Below are 16679 nucleotides of genomic sequence, written 5' to 3'. Positions count from 1 at the left end.
TTCCTTGCTCCTGGGCTCCATTGCCTTCAGCTTCTGTTCCTGTGGCTGTTCCTCACTTTACTTCTACAGGCAGGGCTGGCTTTCATCTCTTGGCTTCCCTTGGCTGTGTCCAGGTTCTGCCTTGCTTAATATCTTATGGAAATATCTACTGGGCTCTAAATATCTTTGTCTCTATTCTCCACGTTTGCATCTCTGTCAGCCCTGCAGTGAAGTTTCTATTGACTCTGATGCTTCTGTCATTTCTGATTATTTCCAAAATGTTTCTTCTTCTAAAGGATTACAGTAAATTAATCAAGCCACCTGGATGTGTTGAGTCCTATCTCCATCTAATCAAAACTCAAAACCCCAACAGTGTGTGACACATCTACATGGAGATAGTTAAATCAAAATTTCCAACCCATGTTATTGAATCAAGACTAAAAGAAACAGCTGCTCCTACAAGATTTAATCAGGATTAAAACTTTTCTGGAGTACATAACACTTTCAAACTGGCAGATTCCTCCGTCTGGACCTCATAAAAGATGTACTTTTTCAATACACAAAATACATTCACTCCATCACAATATAACAAAAATAATAAACCATTTCAGTAACAATACAAATACAATAAAAAGTTACAGCCAGCAAAATATTTCAACAAACTCAATTATAGGTATGGTCTGTCCTAAGACAAAAAAATTCTCCTCTGGCTCTGGACCTGTGAAATTTAGAACAAGTTATCTGCTTACAATATACAAAGGAGGGACAGTCATAGGATACATGTTTCTATTGCTATAGGGAGAAATCAAAAGGTAAAAAGGGGTCACTGGACTCATATAGTTCTGAAAACCTACATAGTAATCTCTATTAGACTTCAGATTCTGAGAGGCACTTATCCGTTCAGCAGAGAGCAGCAGTCCCAACCATTCCAAGGGCCTAAGTGGTGGCCTTGCTCTGTCTCTCCAAAAACCGGGTTGTTTTTACAAAAATGGAGTTCATTGGGAGCTACATATTTTCAAAACTCCACCTTCTCCAGGCTTGAGCAGCACCCAGGACCCTTGCCATCTTTGAGGCATATGCTCAAGCCCTCCAGAAGAATGGTATGGTAACCAGGATTCCCCCAATCCCCCGTCAATGCACTCAACCCTCTCTGAGGCCTGAGGTGGCACAGCTCTTCCTGAATAATGAAACAGAAGGCCTGCCCTCTGCTTCCAGGTCAAATACACCCTCTCCACATATATGTGTGGGTGCACTTTCCTGACCGAAGGTTTCCTGTGCCCAGACCTTCATCTCAGTGGTAAACTAAAACTAGTTAGCCTCTGAAGACGTTTTTCTTTCACATTGTCCCTTTTAGTCCAGATAGGCAATGGTTCCTTTTATGCAAATCCCACAAGACTCTTGTTGGTTTTCTATGCTATATGATAGGATCATGTGATCAGATAAAACCACCTTCCACAAATCCTTTCTTGATAACTCATCTCCAATCTTTGTTTGGTGTGTAATGTCTGACTGCTTTCCTGCTTGGATAAATCCTCATGTGGAGTCCTATTAGCAGGAGTCTCATTTGTGGAAGCCAAAATTTTCCAGAACACCAATTTTTGTTTTCTTTGTATCCAAGAGTTCAGTTCTCAACTTACCTCTTTACTCTCACAGTGTACTGTAGCCTTCAAGGGAGAGCCAGCCTGAATTTTCTACATTTCATTTGGAAATTTCTTCTCCAACTTCATGACTCTCAAATTTTGCTTCCCGTCTACAAATACTGCCTTCCTTCCAATTTGGAATGATATGCACATCATTTCTGTATAAAGCCTTATCAGAAGTTCTATAGAGTCCACATTTCTCATGACAGTCTCTTCAAAGCATTCTGTGCCTTCTTTAACAAGCTTTTTACAATTATTCCAGAATATTTCTTTTCCACTTAAGAAGCTGTTCCCACATGTTTGGTATTTGAAAACAGCAAAAGCACTCCACGTCTGGTATCAAATTCTGTGACAGTTTTCAAACTGCCAGAATATGCTATACCAGAATTGTAATGGTTTTTATAAAGGAGAATTTAATAAGTTAAAAGTTTACAGTTCTAAGGATATGAAGGTGTCAAAAACTAAGGCATCAACAAGAGGTTACCTTCACTGAAGAACGGCTGATGTGTTTGAAACAGCTCTGTCAGCTGGGTAGTCATGTGACTAGCATCATCTAGTCACTTGCTCTGGGATCCATTGCTTTCAGCCTCTGTTCCTGTGAGTGTTTCTCACTTTACTTCTCCAGGTCTGGCTTACATCTCATGGCTCTTTCCAGGTTCTGGTTTGCCTAATATCTGATAGCAACATTTGCTGGACTCTAATTATCTGCAAATATCTGTGTTTCTGTTCTCCACCTGTCTGCATTTGTATGAACTCTACTGTGATATTTCTGTGGGCTCAGAGGCTTCCATCATTTCTATTTCCAAAACATTTCCTCTTTTAAATGATTCCAGTAAATTAATCAAATCTCACATGGAATGAGTTGTTACATCTTAATTTTAAAAAGTCACACCCACAACTAGGTGTGTCATGTCATAATGGGGATGGTCTAATCAAAAGTCCCCAAGCTATACTACTGAATAAAAGTTAAAAGGAACAACCACTCCCAAAAGACTGGATCAGGATTAAAATATGGCTTTTCTGGGACACATAATATTTTCAAATGGGTATAGTGATGTACTAAGTTTCTTATGGTGCTTTAGCAAAAATCATGAAAGTGGTTGGCTTAAAAAATGGAAACTTATTTAATCATAGTTTTGAAGCCAAGAAAATGTCCAAATAAAAGCATAATTGAGACAATGTTTTCTCCCCAACATTGGCATTCTGGAGCTGGCATATGCTGACTCTGGTTCCTTAACCTGTCATATGTCAAGGCACAAGGCAGCATCACCTGGTCTCTTCTCCCTATTCTGAGCTTTATTCATTTCATCTTATATCAATGGCTCTTTGTATCTGTATTGAAATTCTATTCTCTTATAAAGTATGTCAGTAATAGGATTAAAACACATTCTCATTTTGGTGGTACATTCCTTAACTGAAGGAACCTCAGCAAAAGGTCATACTTAAAATTGGTATATAAGTACAGGTATGGATTTTAGTTAACAAAATGTTTTCTGGGTACGTCCAACTTCAAAGCACCACACTATACCCTCTGGACCACAGAAACACCTGTTCTTTCTATGGCAAAATACATCCACTACATTGAAATATCCTCAAAAATCTTAAACAATTTGAGAAGCAATGCTAAGTACAAGGTCCATTCAAAATTCATTATGGGAATGATCTGTCCTAGAGTACAAGTCTCCTCTGCCTGTGCCCTTGTGAAATCTAGAGAAGAATATAGAATAAAGGGACAAGCATAAAATAAACATTTCCATTTGCATAGCTTGAAACTGAAAGGAAAACACAGCTCATGGTTTCAAACTCCACAAGGCATGCTCTATTACATCTCAAGGTCAGAGAGTCACAAATGACATGTAATTTTGTCCTCAAAGATGATGAAGTGGCAACTGCAGCCCTTCCAAGTCCTTGTGCACTAGCCATGTTGTCTGTAAACACAGGAAATGAGCCTACAACCTCTCAGAATTTGGGGGAGGTGGTCTGACTCTGAAATCTATGGGGAATAAGCATAACCCTCTTAGAACAGTGAGGTGGCAAAGAGACTCTAAAATCCAATGGGTACTGAATCCACCCTCTGAAACAGTGGGTTGGCACTCAACATGGGCTGGGAGGCCAACACACTCCAAGCAAAGAAACAGGCACACCCTTCCAACATATATTTGTCAGCCCATCATCTTGTCTGAGAAGATGGTTTTGGAAGATGTCAGCCTCCATGGTTCTGCCCTTGAAATGTATTTTCCTACAATCTGTCCCTTTTCATGAAGGCTGCCAGTGGTTGTTCATACAGATCTTGCAAAAAACTTGTCAGTTATAAAAGTTGAACACCCAGTTCCAAACTATTAGACAGAACAACATTCCACAAATCCTTCCTGGAAATCTACACCTCCAATCTCGACTTGATCAGAAATTTATGACTGGTCTCATGTTTAATTAAACCCTCACATGAAGGACTATTGTCAAGGGATTCACTTTCCAAAAGCCCCAAATTCTCCAAACCATCAATTTCTGGTTTCTTAAGCCCATGATTTCCATTATTAGCTTATCCCATTCCTCTCACATTTTACTATAATTCACCATTAGAAACTAGTCTGAACTTTCCATGTTTATCTTGGAAATTGCTTCAGATAAGTATTTTAGTTCATGAATGAAGAACTGCCTTCCACACTACATCAGAACTCAAATATTGACAGAATAATTTTTCCTCTTGTCTCCATAATACATCATCATTTCCCTCTAGGGTATTACTGGAAATATCTTTCACATTCATATTTCTATGAATGGTTTCTTCAAAGAAATCTAGGCCATTTTCTATAAATGACCTCACAATTCTAGCCTCAGACAATTACCCCATCCCAAAACTGTATTCACATTTTTGGTTTATGTAACAGAAAAAACCCAACTGCCTGGAGCCAAACTTTGCTCTTAATTTCCTAGGCTACTTAAGCAAATAGCATAAATGGGTTGATTTGAACAATGGAAATTTATTAGCTTATGGTTTGAGACTTGGAAAAAGACCAAATCCAGCGATCATCAAGACAATATTCTCTCCCCAAGACTGTTGTTTTCTGGTACTCACAACTGGCAATCATTGTTCTTTAACTTGCCACAGTATAAGACATATCATGCTGTCTCCTTTTTTTTTCTTTTCTTCAAGCTTTCATTCACTTCAGCCTCTACTACCTATGGCTTTCTCTCTCTCTCTCTGAATCTTGTTCCCGTATAAAAGACTCCAATAATTGCTGAAGACCCATCTGCTTGATGTGGGACACACCTTAACTGAAGTAAACTCATGAAAACTTAATATAAGCAATGGTTCACATGTGAAGGAATGAATTAGATTTAAGAACATGTTTTTTCTGCAGCACATACAGTGTCAAACCACCATAGTGACTAAAGAAGAACATATACCTTGAAGGTCAGCCAAGGGAAAAGTACCTGGAGCACAGAATATGAACCATTTTTTTTTACCATCAAAGGGTTAAGCCTTGACCTTGTGCCCAAGTATAGTGAGAACTTCTGGTTGCTGATGCCCAACTTCAAGCACTGACTTCAGAACACTCTATATTTTCAGACAAGGAGAAATTCTAGGTTTCCACAAAAGTTCACCACTATTTTCAAAAAGAGTTCATAAACAAGTGTGATGGTTAGGTTCATGTGTCAAGTTAGCCAGATGAGGGTGCCCAGTTATCTGGTCAAGTAAGCACTGGCATAACCATTACTGCAAAGAAATTTCATGGCTGGTTAATAAATCAGAAGGCTGGTTTATTAAATCATCATTTAGTTTACTTTATCTGTGGCAAATTACATCTATGGTCAAATAGAGGAATGTCTTCCACAAAGAGAGAATCTAATCAGTCAGATTTAATCCAGTCAGTTGAACACTTTTAAGGGAGAAGGGAGAAATTTCATGTCTTCTTCAGCAAGCCAGCACCTCCTAAAGAGTTCATTGATAACCTGCATAGGAGTTTCCAACTAGTGCCTTCCTTATTGAATTTTAACTCATGCATCCACACATCTATGTGAGATATCATATTTATAGAAACCTTCTGTTGGTTCTGTTTCTCTGGAGAACCCTGATTAATATAATAAGTTCTCTTGCAACAGTATAAATCATGTGCAAAAGGATATTCCTATTTTATCAGTATCATCTGAATTCACACCAAATCCCTAGAGCAAATAATTGTTTAGGACATATTTAATCCATTTATTTGTCCTTAATAAAGATACTCATTGTAATCTCACCTATTGCACTGAGTGTTTGACATTGAGTAAAAGAAAAATATGAAATTTGTGTTCACAAATATTATGTTTTAGTCAGGTGAAAAACTAGCTGTAAGAAATAAGTAGAGAAAAATTTTAGGTAGTTTTTCATGTTACAAAATAACATAGAATGTGTATATAAAGTAAAAATAATCTAAAACATATGGATATGGGCAAATTGTTCTAAACATTTCTTAATAGGATTAGATAGGTAAGTTTGAGACTTACCCACTAAGAGCAGATGACTGATATTCTCCAGCATCACATATCGGAACACGTTTCTCTGGGATGTATCCAGCATGGCCCACTCTTCATGAGTTAATTCTATGACTACATATTTTAAGTTCACTAACTCCTAAAGACATCAGCGATATAAGAATTCAGGTACAGCTATCTACCAATATGCAGAGTAGAATGACTGAGAGCACAGCACTGAAGAATTTGTTAATGTTGACAGAAATCTCAAATTGCATTTGCGTTTCATGTCATGATTCTCAATGCTGAAAAGTCATATGCCTTTCAGAGTTATGAACACATACACATGCATGCAATGATTATTTGACTCAAATATTTTTAAAAATCTCAAAAGAAACATGGGGTAATATAACCTGAACATTGCCCAATAAACTGTTCATTATGTCTTGCTAGTGGTAATGTATAATTTGCACTTCAACCTTTATAGAAGTAGAACCCTATTCCACCTATTTCAAGTAAATATACAGACTCATGATGGGACAATGAATACCCATGTTTTCCACCTTTATAACTATTGTTAGATTATTGCAGTGGATGACCTCAGTTTTCTCTCATCTATGAAATCATTTCACAACCAGTTTGAAATTTTGAAACATCCAATGGTTTATGTGTAAAGTACTTTGTGTCTTAACATAATATGCAAGTATATTATTCAATAAAATGGCAGCAAACTTTGCAGTTAACTATAACATTCTGCAGAACTAAACAGGTATCATGGATAACTTGGAACAGTGCATGCTGCCTCACTCAATTCTCCATAACTCAGGTACTCATCATAACATAAAAACATGGACAGATCAGTGGCACATTCTACAGAATCCTGAGACTCCTACACAGAAGAATGATCCTAGCTGGCCATTCCAGGAGTCTGAGATCTTCAAAACCCATGTTCTTCATCTCTCTTCTACTTTCTTCTCTTCTTTATGCCCAAGAGCAAAAGAAGGCTCTGAAACTATACTCGTCTCTTCAATTCTTCAAATATTTTCACACAGCCATAAATTTTACTGTACCCATTATCATCCTGAATGCAAGCTAAAATTAAAGAATAAACTTCTTTTCATTGCTTTCATTAACAATATTTGAATAAAGTCTGTTTAAAAGGGGAAAATGGGCAATGAGGGCAAAAAAGGGACACTTTAGTAATCCCTTTGGAGAATTTCACTGTTAACAGAGACCACCAGAAGATAGAAATAGGGTAATATTTTGGGTAATTGGAGCTGAGAGGATACAGATTGTACAACAGGACTGAATGTAAAAACTCAGAAATGGACAGCACAATACTACCTAACTGTAATACAATCATGATAAAACACTGAATGAAGCTGAATAGGAGAATGATAGAGGGAGGAGGGCTGGGGGCACAACCGAAATCACAAAAAAAGATAGATGATAAAGATTGAGATGGTATAATCTAGGAAAGCCTAGAGAATATAATATTGACTAAATGCACAATTTAAAAAAAGGTTTTTGATTGAGGAAGAACAAAGGAATGTAATTATTGCAATAATGATGGTAATTAATATTTTAAAATTTTACCTTATGTATGAGACTAAAGCAAAAAATGTTTATTTGGTACAAAATTTATATTTTGACAAGTGCATTTCCTGATACAACTTATGTGGAAGCTTAATTGAACACCAGAAGTACAATGAACCTTGAGTAGGACATAAGATTTTGTTGGTTTGTCCAGAGTGAAGCCCCGATAAATCCCAGAGTGATTTGAACCATGAATAAAAAGTATTTGTAAAGTCCCCTTTGGGGAATGATGAGGAAGGGGGGAAATTCAACTTCCCCAAGTTGAATTCTTTTTTTTTCTCATTCAATATTCTTTTTTTATTAATTAAAAAAATTAACAACAAATAAACAAAGCAATAAGATACCACTCCATTCTACATATATAATCAGTAATTCTTAATATCATTACAGAGTTGCATATTATTCATTACTTAGAACATTTGCATTGATTTAGAAAAAGAAATAATGAGACAACAGAAAAAGAAATAAAACAATAATAGAGAAAAAAGTTATACATACCATACCCCTTACCCCTCACTTTCATTTAACACTAGCATTTCAAACTAAGTTTATTTTAACATTTGTTCCCTTATTATTAATTTTTATCCACACGTTCTACTCTTTTGTTGATATGGTAGATAAAGGGAGCATCAGACACAAGGTTTTCACATTCAGAGTCACATTGTGGAAGCTATATCATTGTTCAATCATCATCAAGAAACGTGGCTACTGGAACACAGCTCTACATTTTCAGGTAGTCCCCTCCAGCCCCTCCACTACATCTTGAACAAAAAGATAATATCTTATATCTTTATTTATGCCAGTGCCATGCTGTCTTGACCACTGTGGCTTCACAGTATGCCTTAAAGTCAGGCCGTGTGAGACCTCTGCTTCATTTTTTTTCCCTCAAGTTACTTTAAGCAATACAGGGCACCATGCCCTTCCAGATAAATTTGCTTATTGTTTTTTCTATTTCTAAAAAGTAAGTTGTTGGGATTTTGCTTGGTATTGTGTTGAATGTGTAAATCAGTTTAGGTAGAATTGACATCTTAACTATATTTAGTCTTCCAATACATGAACACCATATGCTCTTCCATCTATTTAGGTCTTCTGTGATTTCTTTTAACAGCTTCTTGTAGTTTTCTTTTTATAGGTCTTATCGCTCTTTAGTTAAATTTATTCCTAAATATTTTATTCTTTTAGTTGCAATTGTAAATGGAATTCATTTCCTGATTCCCCCTCAGATTGTTCATTACTAGTATATGGAAACAATACAGATTTTTGAACGTTGATCTTGTAACCTGTCATTTTGCTTTACTCGTTTATTAGCTCTAGTAGTTTTGCTGTGGATTTTTCAGGGTTTTCAATGTATAGTATATCATCTACAAACAGTGAGAGTTTTACTTCTTCCTTTCCAATTTTGATACCTTGTATTTCTTTTTCTTATCTAATTGCTCTGGCTAGAACTTCCAACACAATGTTGAATAACAGTGGTGATAGTGGACATCTTTGTCTTGTTCCTGATCCTAGGGGGAAAGTTTTCAGTTTTTCCCCATTGAGGATGATATTAGCTGTGGGTGTTTCGTATATTCCCTTTATTATTTTAGAAAATTCCCTTGTTTTCCTATCTTTTGAAGTGTTTACAACAGGAAAGAATGTTGAATTTTGTCAAATGCCTTCTCTGCATCAGTCGAGATGATCATGTGATTTTTCTCCTTTGATTTGTTGATAAGGTGTAATACATTAATTGATTTTCTTATGTTGAACCATCCTTGCATACCTGGGATGAATCCTACCTGTTCAGGATGTATAATTGTTTTAATGTGTTGCTGGATTCGATTTGCTAGAATTTTGTTGAGGATTTTTGCATCTATATTCATTAGAGAGATTGGTCTGTAGTTTTCTTTTTTGTAATATTTTGCCTGGTTTTCTTATAAGGGTGATGTTTGCTTCATAGAATGAATTAGGTAGCTTTCCCTCCACTTCAATTTTTTTGAAGAGTTTGAGCAGGATTAGTACTAATTCTTTCTGGAATGTTTGGTAGAATTCACATGTGAAGTCATCTGGTCCTGGGCTTTTCTCTTTGGGAAGCTTTTAACGACTGATTCAATTTCTTTACTTGTAATTGGTTTGTTGAGGTCATCTATTTCTTCCTGAGTCAAAGTTGGTTGTTCATGCCTTTCTAGGAAGTTGTCAATGTCATCTACATTGTTGTTTTTATTAGCATAAAGTTGTTCATAGTATCCTGTTATTACCTCTTTTATTTCTGTGGGGTCAGTGGTTATGTCTCCTCTTTCATTTCTGACCTTATTTATTTGCATTCTCTCTCTTCTTCCTTTTGTCAATCTTTCTAAGGGCCAATCAATCTTATTAATTTTCTCATAGAAACAGCTTCTGGTTTTATTGATTTTCTCAATTGTTTTCATGCCCTCAATTTCATTTACTTCTGCTCATCTTTGTATTTCTTTCCTTTTCCTTGCTTTTGGGTTAGTTTGCTATTCTTTTTCCAGTTCTCCCAAATGGACAGTTAATTCCTGAATTTTTCCCCTTTCTTGTTTTTGATAAAGGCATTAAGGGCAATAAATTTCCCTCTTAGCATTGCCTTTGCTGCATCTCATAAGTTTTGATATGTTGTGTTTTCATTTTCATTTGCCTTGAGATATTTACCAATTTCTCTTGTAATTTCTTCCTTGACCCACTGGTTGTTTAAGAGTGTGTTGTTGAGTCTCCTCATATTTGTGTGAATTTTCTGGAGCTCTGCTTATTATTGACTTCCAACTTCATTCCTTTATGATCTGAGAAAGTGTTTTCTATGATTTCAATCTTTTTAAATTTATTGAGACTTGCTTTGTGACCCAGCATATGGTCTATCTTTAAGAATGATCCATGAGCACTTGAGAAAAATGTGTATCTTGCTGTTGTGGGTATAATATCCTATAAATGTCTGTTAAATCTAGCTCATTTATTGTAATATTCAAATTCTCTGTTTCTTTACTGATCCTCTGTCTATATGTCCTTTCCATTGTTGAAAGTGGGGAATTGAAGTCTCCAACTATTAAGGTAGATGTGTCTATTTCCCTTTTCAGAGTTTTCAGTGTTTGCCTCATGTATTTTGGGGCATTCTGGTTTGGTGCACAAATATTTATGATTTTATGTCTCCATGTTGAATTGTACCTTTTATTAGTATATAGTATCCTTATTTGTCTTTTTTAAATTTTTTACATTTGAATGTTTTACATTAAATGTTTTACATTTGAAGACTAATTTCTGGGATAATAGTATAGCTACTCCTGCTCTTTTCTGGTTGCTATTTGCATGGAATATCTATTACCAACCTTTCACTTTCAACCTATGTTTATCTTTGGGTCTAAGATGTGTTTCCTGTATACAGCATATAGAAGGATCTTATTTTTATCCATTCTGCCAGTCTGTGTCTTTTGATTGGGGAGTTCAATCCATTAACATTTAGTGCTATTACTGTATGGGTAAATTTTTTCTTCTACCATTTTGCCTTTTGTATTTTATATGTCATATCTAATTTTCCTTCTTTCTACACACACTTTCTTTTGTGTTTTCATATCTGTCTCTAGTCCTCCTTTTAGTGTTTCCTGAAGAGCTGGTCTCTTGGTCACAAATTCTCAGTGATGTTTTGTCTGAAAATGTTTTAATTTCTCCCTCATTTTTGAAGGACAATATTGCTGGGTATAGAATTCTTGGTTGACCGTTTTTCTCTTTTAGTAATTTAAATATATCTTCCCACTGTCTTCTCACCTCCATGGTTTCTGCTGAGAAATCTACACATAGTCTTATTGGGTTTCCTTTGTATGTGTTGGATTGCTTTTCTCTTGCTGATTTCAAGCTCCTTTCTTTCTCTTTGAACTCTGACATTATGACTAGTGAGTTTCTTGGAGAATGTTTATTTGGATCTGTTCTCTTTGGGGTGCATTGCACTTCTTGGATTTGTGATTTTAGGTCTTTCATAAGAGTTGGGAAATTTTCAGTGATAATATCTTCCATTAGTTTTTCTCCTCCTTTTCCCTTCTCTTCTCCGTCTGGAATATCCACAGCATGTATATTTGTGTGCTTCATATTATCATTCATTTTCCTGAGTCCTTGCTCATATTTTTCCATTATTTTCCCTGTAGTTTCTGTTTCTTTTTGGATTTCAGATGTTCCATCCTCCAGTTCACTAATCCTAATCTCTGTCTCTTGAAATCTACCATTGTAGGTTTCCATTGTTTTTTCATCCTTCTACTGGACCTTTGATTCCCATAAGTTCTGTCATTTGTTTTTTCAGACTTTACATTTCTTCTTTTTTTTCATTCCCTGCCTTCTTCATATCCTCCCTCAATTCATTGATTTGGTTTTTGATGAGGTTTTCCATGTCTGCTCATATATTCTGTATTAATTGTTTCAGCTTCTGTGTCTTATTTGAACTATTAGTTTGTTCCTTTGACTGGGCCATATCTTCAATTTTCCTAGTATGATTTGTTTTTTTTTTTGCTGATATCCAGACCTTTAATTACCTTAATTAGTTTATTCTTGAGATTGCTTTCACTTCTCTTACCTAGGGTTTTCTTGCTGGATGAGTTTGTTTTCTCTCTGTTCTTTGACATTCAGTTTGGCTTTATCTGGTCCTCTAGCTTAAATTTGTTAAACAGAAGAGAATTTTTCAGTTCTCATTTTCTTGTTTTTTGCCCTGCTTCTAATGTGCCTTTTCCCTCCCCACTCTGAGGAGAGTCTACATAGGTAATATAGACTCCAACCAGATTTTCCCAGACTAAACTGGACTCCTATTGGGGGAAGGAGTCACCTGCATCAGTTTTCCCTTAGGGTGAGACCCAGCAGGTTAAAAGACTTTCCTGTGAAGTCACTGGGCTCTGTTTTTCTTATCCTTCCCAGTATGTGGTGCTTGTTTGCCTGTGTGTCCCACCAGCAAAAGATGTTGTGGCACCTTTAAGTTTGGAAGACTCTCCCTGCTGGGGGCGTGGTGGAGACAGAGGAGAGGTTGTCGGCTGGTTTTAATGGCTTCAAGTTGCTGAGCCCTGGGTTCTGAATTCCTTGAGGGATTTCACCTGAGTTGGGATTCACCCCTCCCAGGGGGAAGGCACAGGGGGAGACAGCCCTGAATGCAGTCTGTTTCTGCCTATACCTGGGGCAGTTGCAGCCTCAGTAGTCTCACTGCTGAATCCAGAGGGAGCCAAGTCTCCATAGAGATAGCCACAAAAACCTCTGTTTCATCCCCTTTCCTCTTTTTCAGTTAGCCCAATAAGCAACCACTGCCTTGATCAGTTTCGCCTGATTGGGAGCCTATTTATAGTAGTCAGAATTTGTTAATTAATGCCACAAATGGCGTTTGGTTGGACTCAGTCCCTGCTTCTGTTACAGTGTCTTTCCTTTCCCTCTGGGAAGCCACCTGTGGGGGAGGGGCGCCGGGTACCAGCCACCACAGCTTGTGGAACTCTTTTCTGGGTGGGGAGACCTGCAGCCAGTCCAGTTGGTGCAGACTGAGATACACTGTGTGTTCAGTCACTACTGTGGCTCTGAGAGTTGCTCTGTACTGTTTCTGGTTATTTCATAGTTGTTCTGGAGGATGAACTAAAATGTACACCTTGCTAAGCCACCATCTTAACCCCTTCCCCTCCCCAAGTTTAATTCTTGATATTCTCACAAGTAGTGCAGAAAATCAAAGCTAGCAGTTGAATCCCTAATCTTTGGGTTTGTTCACATGAAATTTAACCCCACAGGGGATAGGTCAAGCCTACTTAAAATTAGGCCTCAGGGTCACACCCAAGAGAACCTCTTTTCTTGCTCAGGTGTGGCCTCTCTCCAGCCAAAATAAAACCATCCTCCCCCTTCCTATGTGAGACATGACTCCCAAGAGTGTGGACCTTCCTGGCAATGTGGGACAAAACTCCTGGAATGAGCTGAGACTCAGCATCAAGGGATTGAGAAAACCCTAGAATGAGCTAAGACTCAGATCAGAGGATCGAGAAAACCTTCTCAACCAAAAGGGAGAAGAGTGAAATGAAACAAAATAAGTGTCAATGGCTGAGAGATTCCAAATAGAGTTGAGAGGTTATCCTGAAGGTTATTCTTATGCATTAAATAGATATCACCTTTCGTTAGTCAACATGTAGTGGAGAGGCTGGAGGGAACTGCCTGAAAATGTGGAGTTGTGTTACAGTAGCCATATTTCTTGAAGATGACAGTATAATGATGTAGCTTTCCTAATGTGACTGTGTGATTGTGAAAACCTTGTGTCTGATGCTCCTTTTATCTACCTTATCAACAGATGAGTAAAACATATGAAATAAAGATGAATAATAGGGGAACAAATGTTAAAATAAATTTAGAATGAAATGCTGGTGATTGATGAGGGAGAAGGGTAGGGGATATTGTGTATATGCATGTTTTTGTTTTCTTTTTCTGAATAGATGCAAATGTTCCAAGAAATGATCATGATGATAAACATGTAACTATATGATGATATTGTGAATTACTGATCATATATGTAGAATGGAATGATAAAAAATTATGAATGCTTGTGCTCATTTGGTGTTTTTTGTATTTAAAAAAATAAAATCCTTTTTGAAAGCTTTAAAAATGAACAAATATATAATATCAATACTTTAAGGAATAAGGAGTTGTGGAAAATAAATGATTCATCTTTTCCCTTTATTAACTAATCTTCACATTTGCCTCTCTCAGCAATGTAAAACCCTTCACCATAGCAACTGTAATATTGTACTGACTGAATTCACTTGTTGAAGCTCCTATTTATTATAAATGTCTGGTGTTACTCACCTCTATTGCTTAAGTTCACTGTACACATAAGCCATTTGAAGGCATTAACAAGATCAATTAGTGCATTATTTCCCCAAAGTGGACATGAGCTGAATGAGAAAAAGCTCTCTCAGCTATCTAGTGAATACAGAGTCTTAATGGAGTCTGGAAATAACTTGTGCTGGAATAATTACTTATTGATGAATAATCACCATCCCAGAGGCCAGAATTAATATAATGTTAGCTCAGGTCCTTGAATATCTTTTAAATGAGATTAGAATATCCATGCTGAACACACAGGGGTAATTTCTGTAAAAAGAATTCCTACTTACCAGTGGTTGCATTGTCAACATCTCAGTTGAGAAAAGTCTTCCTCTGAGTTTACACTCACAATAAGATAAGCACTAGGGAAGCACAGTTGAGAATGCAATCAGAAGCAATTAGATTCTGGGCTTGTCCCCAATTTCTCGACAAAACTTTTATGAACCCTAACCCTCCACCTGGGAATAACCCAGTCTAATAAACAGGAAAATGAAGTATGCTCAAAGAGAATAACTTATTTGTACAAATAAGATGAAAATCATGGAATTTTATATATTCATTAGCCCATGATTTTAAGAGATTTTCCATTCCCTCCCTGATTCCAAAACAGTTAGTCTCAACATCTAGAGAAACCACTGTGGATATTCTCAGCAATAAGTATACATTGTTTTTGAAATATCTATCCCAGTTCTCTTGATTATCATAACTCTCCTGCTTAATCTTGTAACTCTCCTTCTGAGGATACTTGCCTGAAATCATCCTGGTTCTTCCAAATTAGATGGCTAATAATATCACTCTCTCAATACCTACTTATGATCTCATCCTATTGGATTTAGATAGTAACCAAGAAACAATTTATTTTATTATGGGGTGATCAATTAAAGGACTTGGTCTACCTTTAGGGAACAGTAGATGGCTGCCATTATACAAATATAGTCCTGAAAATCCCAAGGAATTTTCAAAATGTAACATACAGGGTGGGCTACAGTGGCTAAGTAGGTAGAGTTCTCACCTGCCATGCTGGAGTCCCAGGTTCAATTCCCATGTGAAAAAAAGGTAGCATACATACATGGGTCATAACATATCACAATCTCCATAGGTTTAGGAAGCTCAGATAATATTAACACTGTTAATATTTGCATAATAATTCCATGGGAAAATGATGATATTTTCTGAAAAAGAAGTCATATTTACTTAAGCAATTGTATCTGAATTCACACAAATGATGTATTAAATGTACTTGGAGAATCACATTTATTTAATCTTCAAATTACTCATATTGATTAAAGGAAATGTAACTATTTCACAAAGGAAATGAATAGAGGTTCAGAAATGTTTAGTAATCTTAGAAAATTACACAGCTAGAAAAAGACACAGCCAGAGTTTGAATTTCTTCTGCTTATTTTCCCAGATAAAATTTCTTAATACTTACGCGTAGGTTTTCCAGGAATGCCCCTCTCACTTTAATAATCAGATTCTGTACATTATTGTGAAAATCTGTGCCACATTCCCAGGTTCTCCTCCCACATGAGAACATTTATAAAATTGAATCCACTACCAATGCCTCAATTTCTGGCTCACCTGATGTTTGTTGTTCAGCATAACCTACACTTACTCATCAATATGTACTTACTGAGAACAATATTTCTCTCATGAAATGCCTTGTCCATGTACTCCACACAGAACATGACTAAGATTCATGAGCCAGGCTTAAACAGAGTTCCTTTCCTTCAGGTCACTCATAAAATTTTTCATTATTCACTTATTGGTTCACTGGTCTGTGCTTCCTCCTGGTCTAACTGCATGATGCATTACTTGAATGATTTTAGGCAAGATTTTCTGTGAAAATTACTAATGAATTATGAATCTAGAGAAAGTGTGTATCCACTATAAACTAACGTGACCTCCAATGGCCTAAGCCTAAAGGTCTGCAATCAAATCCAATAATTAGAAAGTAAATAAGGACTGTCCTCTTTGGTTAAAATTCTCTTCCTCATAAAATGAAGCCTAAAAACTTCAAAAATGCAAGTAAGTCAAAACTTACTGATGGTGCCTTCACCAAGTTCCAGTGCTCAGAGGTTCTTTATCACTCTATAAAGAGTATCATTTTCATGGAGGACCCTCTTTTAATACAGTTGACACTGTCATCTGTCCTATAATCCAAAACATACCCTCATTAATCCAAGTGACAATAAAGATACA

General features: G+C 36.5%; 1 protein-coding gene across 1 annotated transcript in view; it reads right to left on the bottom strand.

Annotated features, from left to right (window-relative positions):
* Positions 1-16079, bottom strand: part of LOC143672490 (uncharacterized) — a 69375-nt gene extending 53296 nt beyond the window's left edge. Inside the window, 2 exon segments of the mRNA XM_077147123.1 lie at positions 6108-6234; positions 16059-16079. Coding sequence (XP_077003238.1) covers positions 6108-6234; positions 16059-16079 — 148 coding nt within the window.
* Positions 16080-16679: the final 600 nt, after the last annotated feature.

This window comes from Tamandua tetradactyla, chromosome Y (assembly GCF_023851605.1).
Source record: "Tamandua tetradactyla isolate mTamTet1 chromosome Y, mTamTet1.pri, whole genome shotgun sequence".
Lineage (NCBI taxonomy): Eukaryota > Metazoa > Chordata > Mammalia > Pilosa > Myrmecophagidae > Tamandua > Tamandua tetradactyla.
Note: the sequence above shows the minus strand (reverse complement) of the source record. Positions and strands in the feature narration are given on the sequence as shown.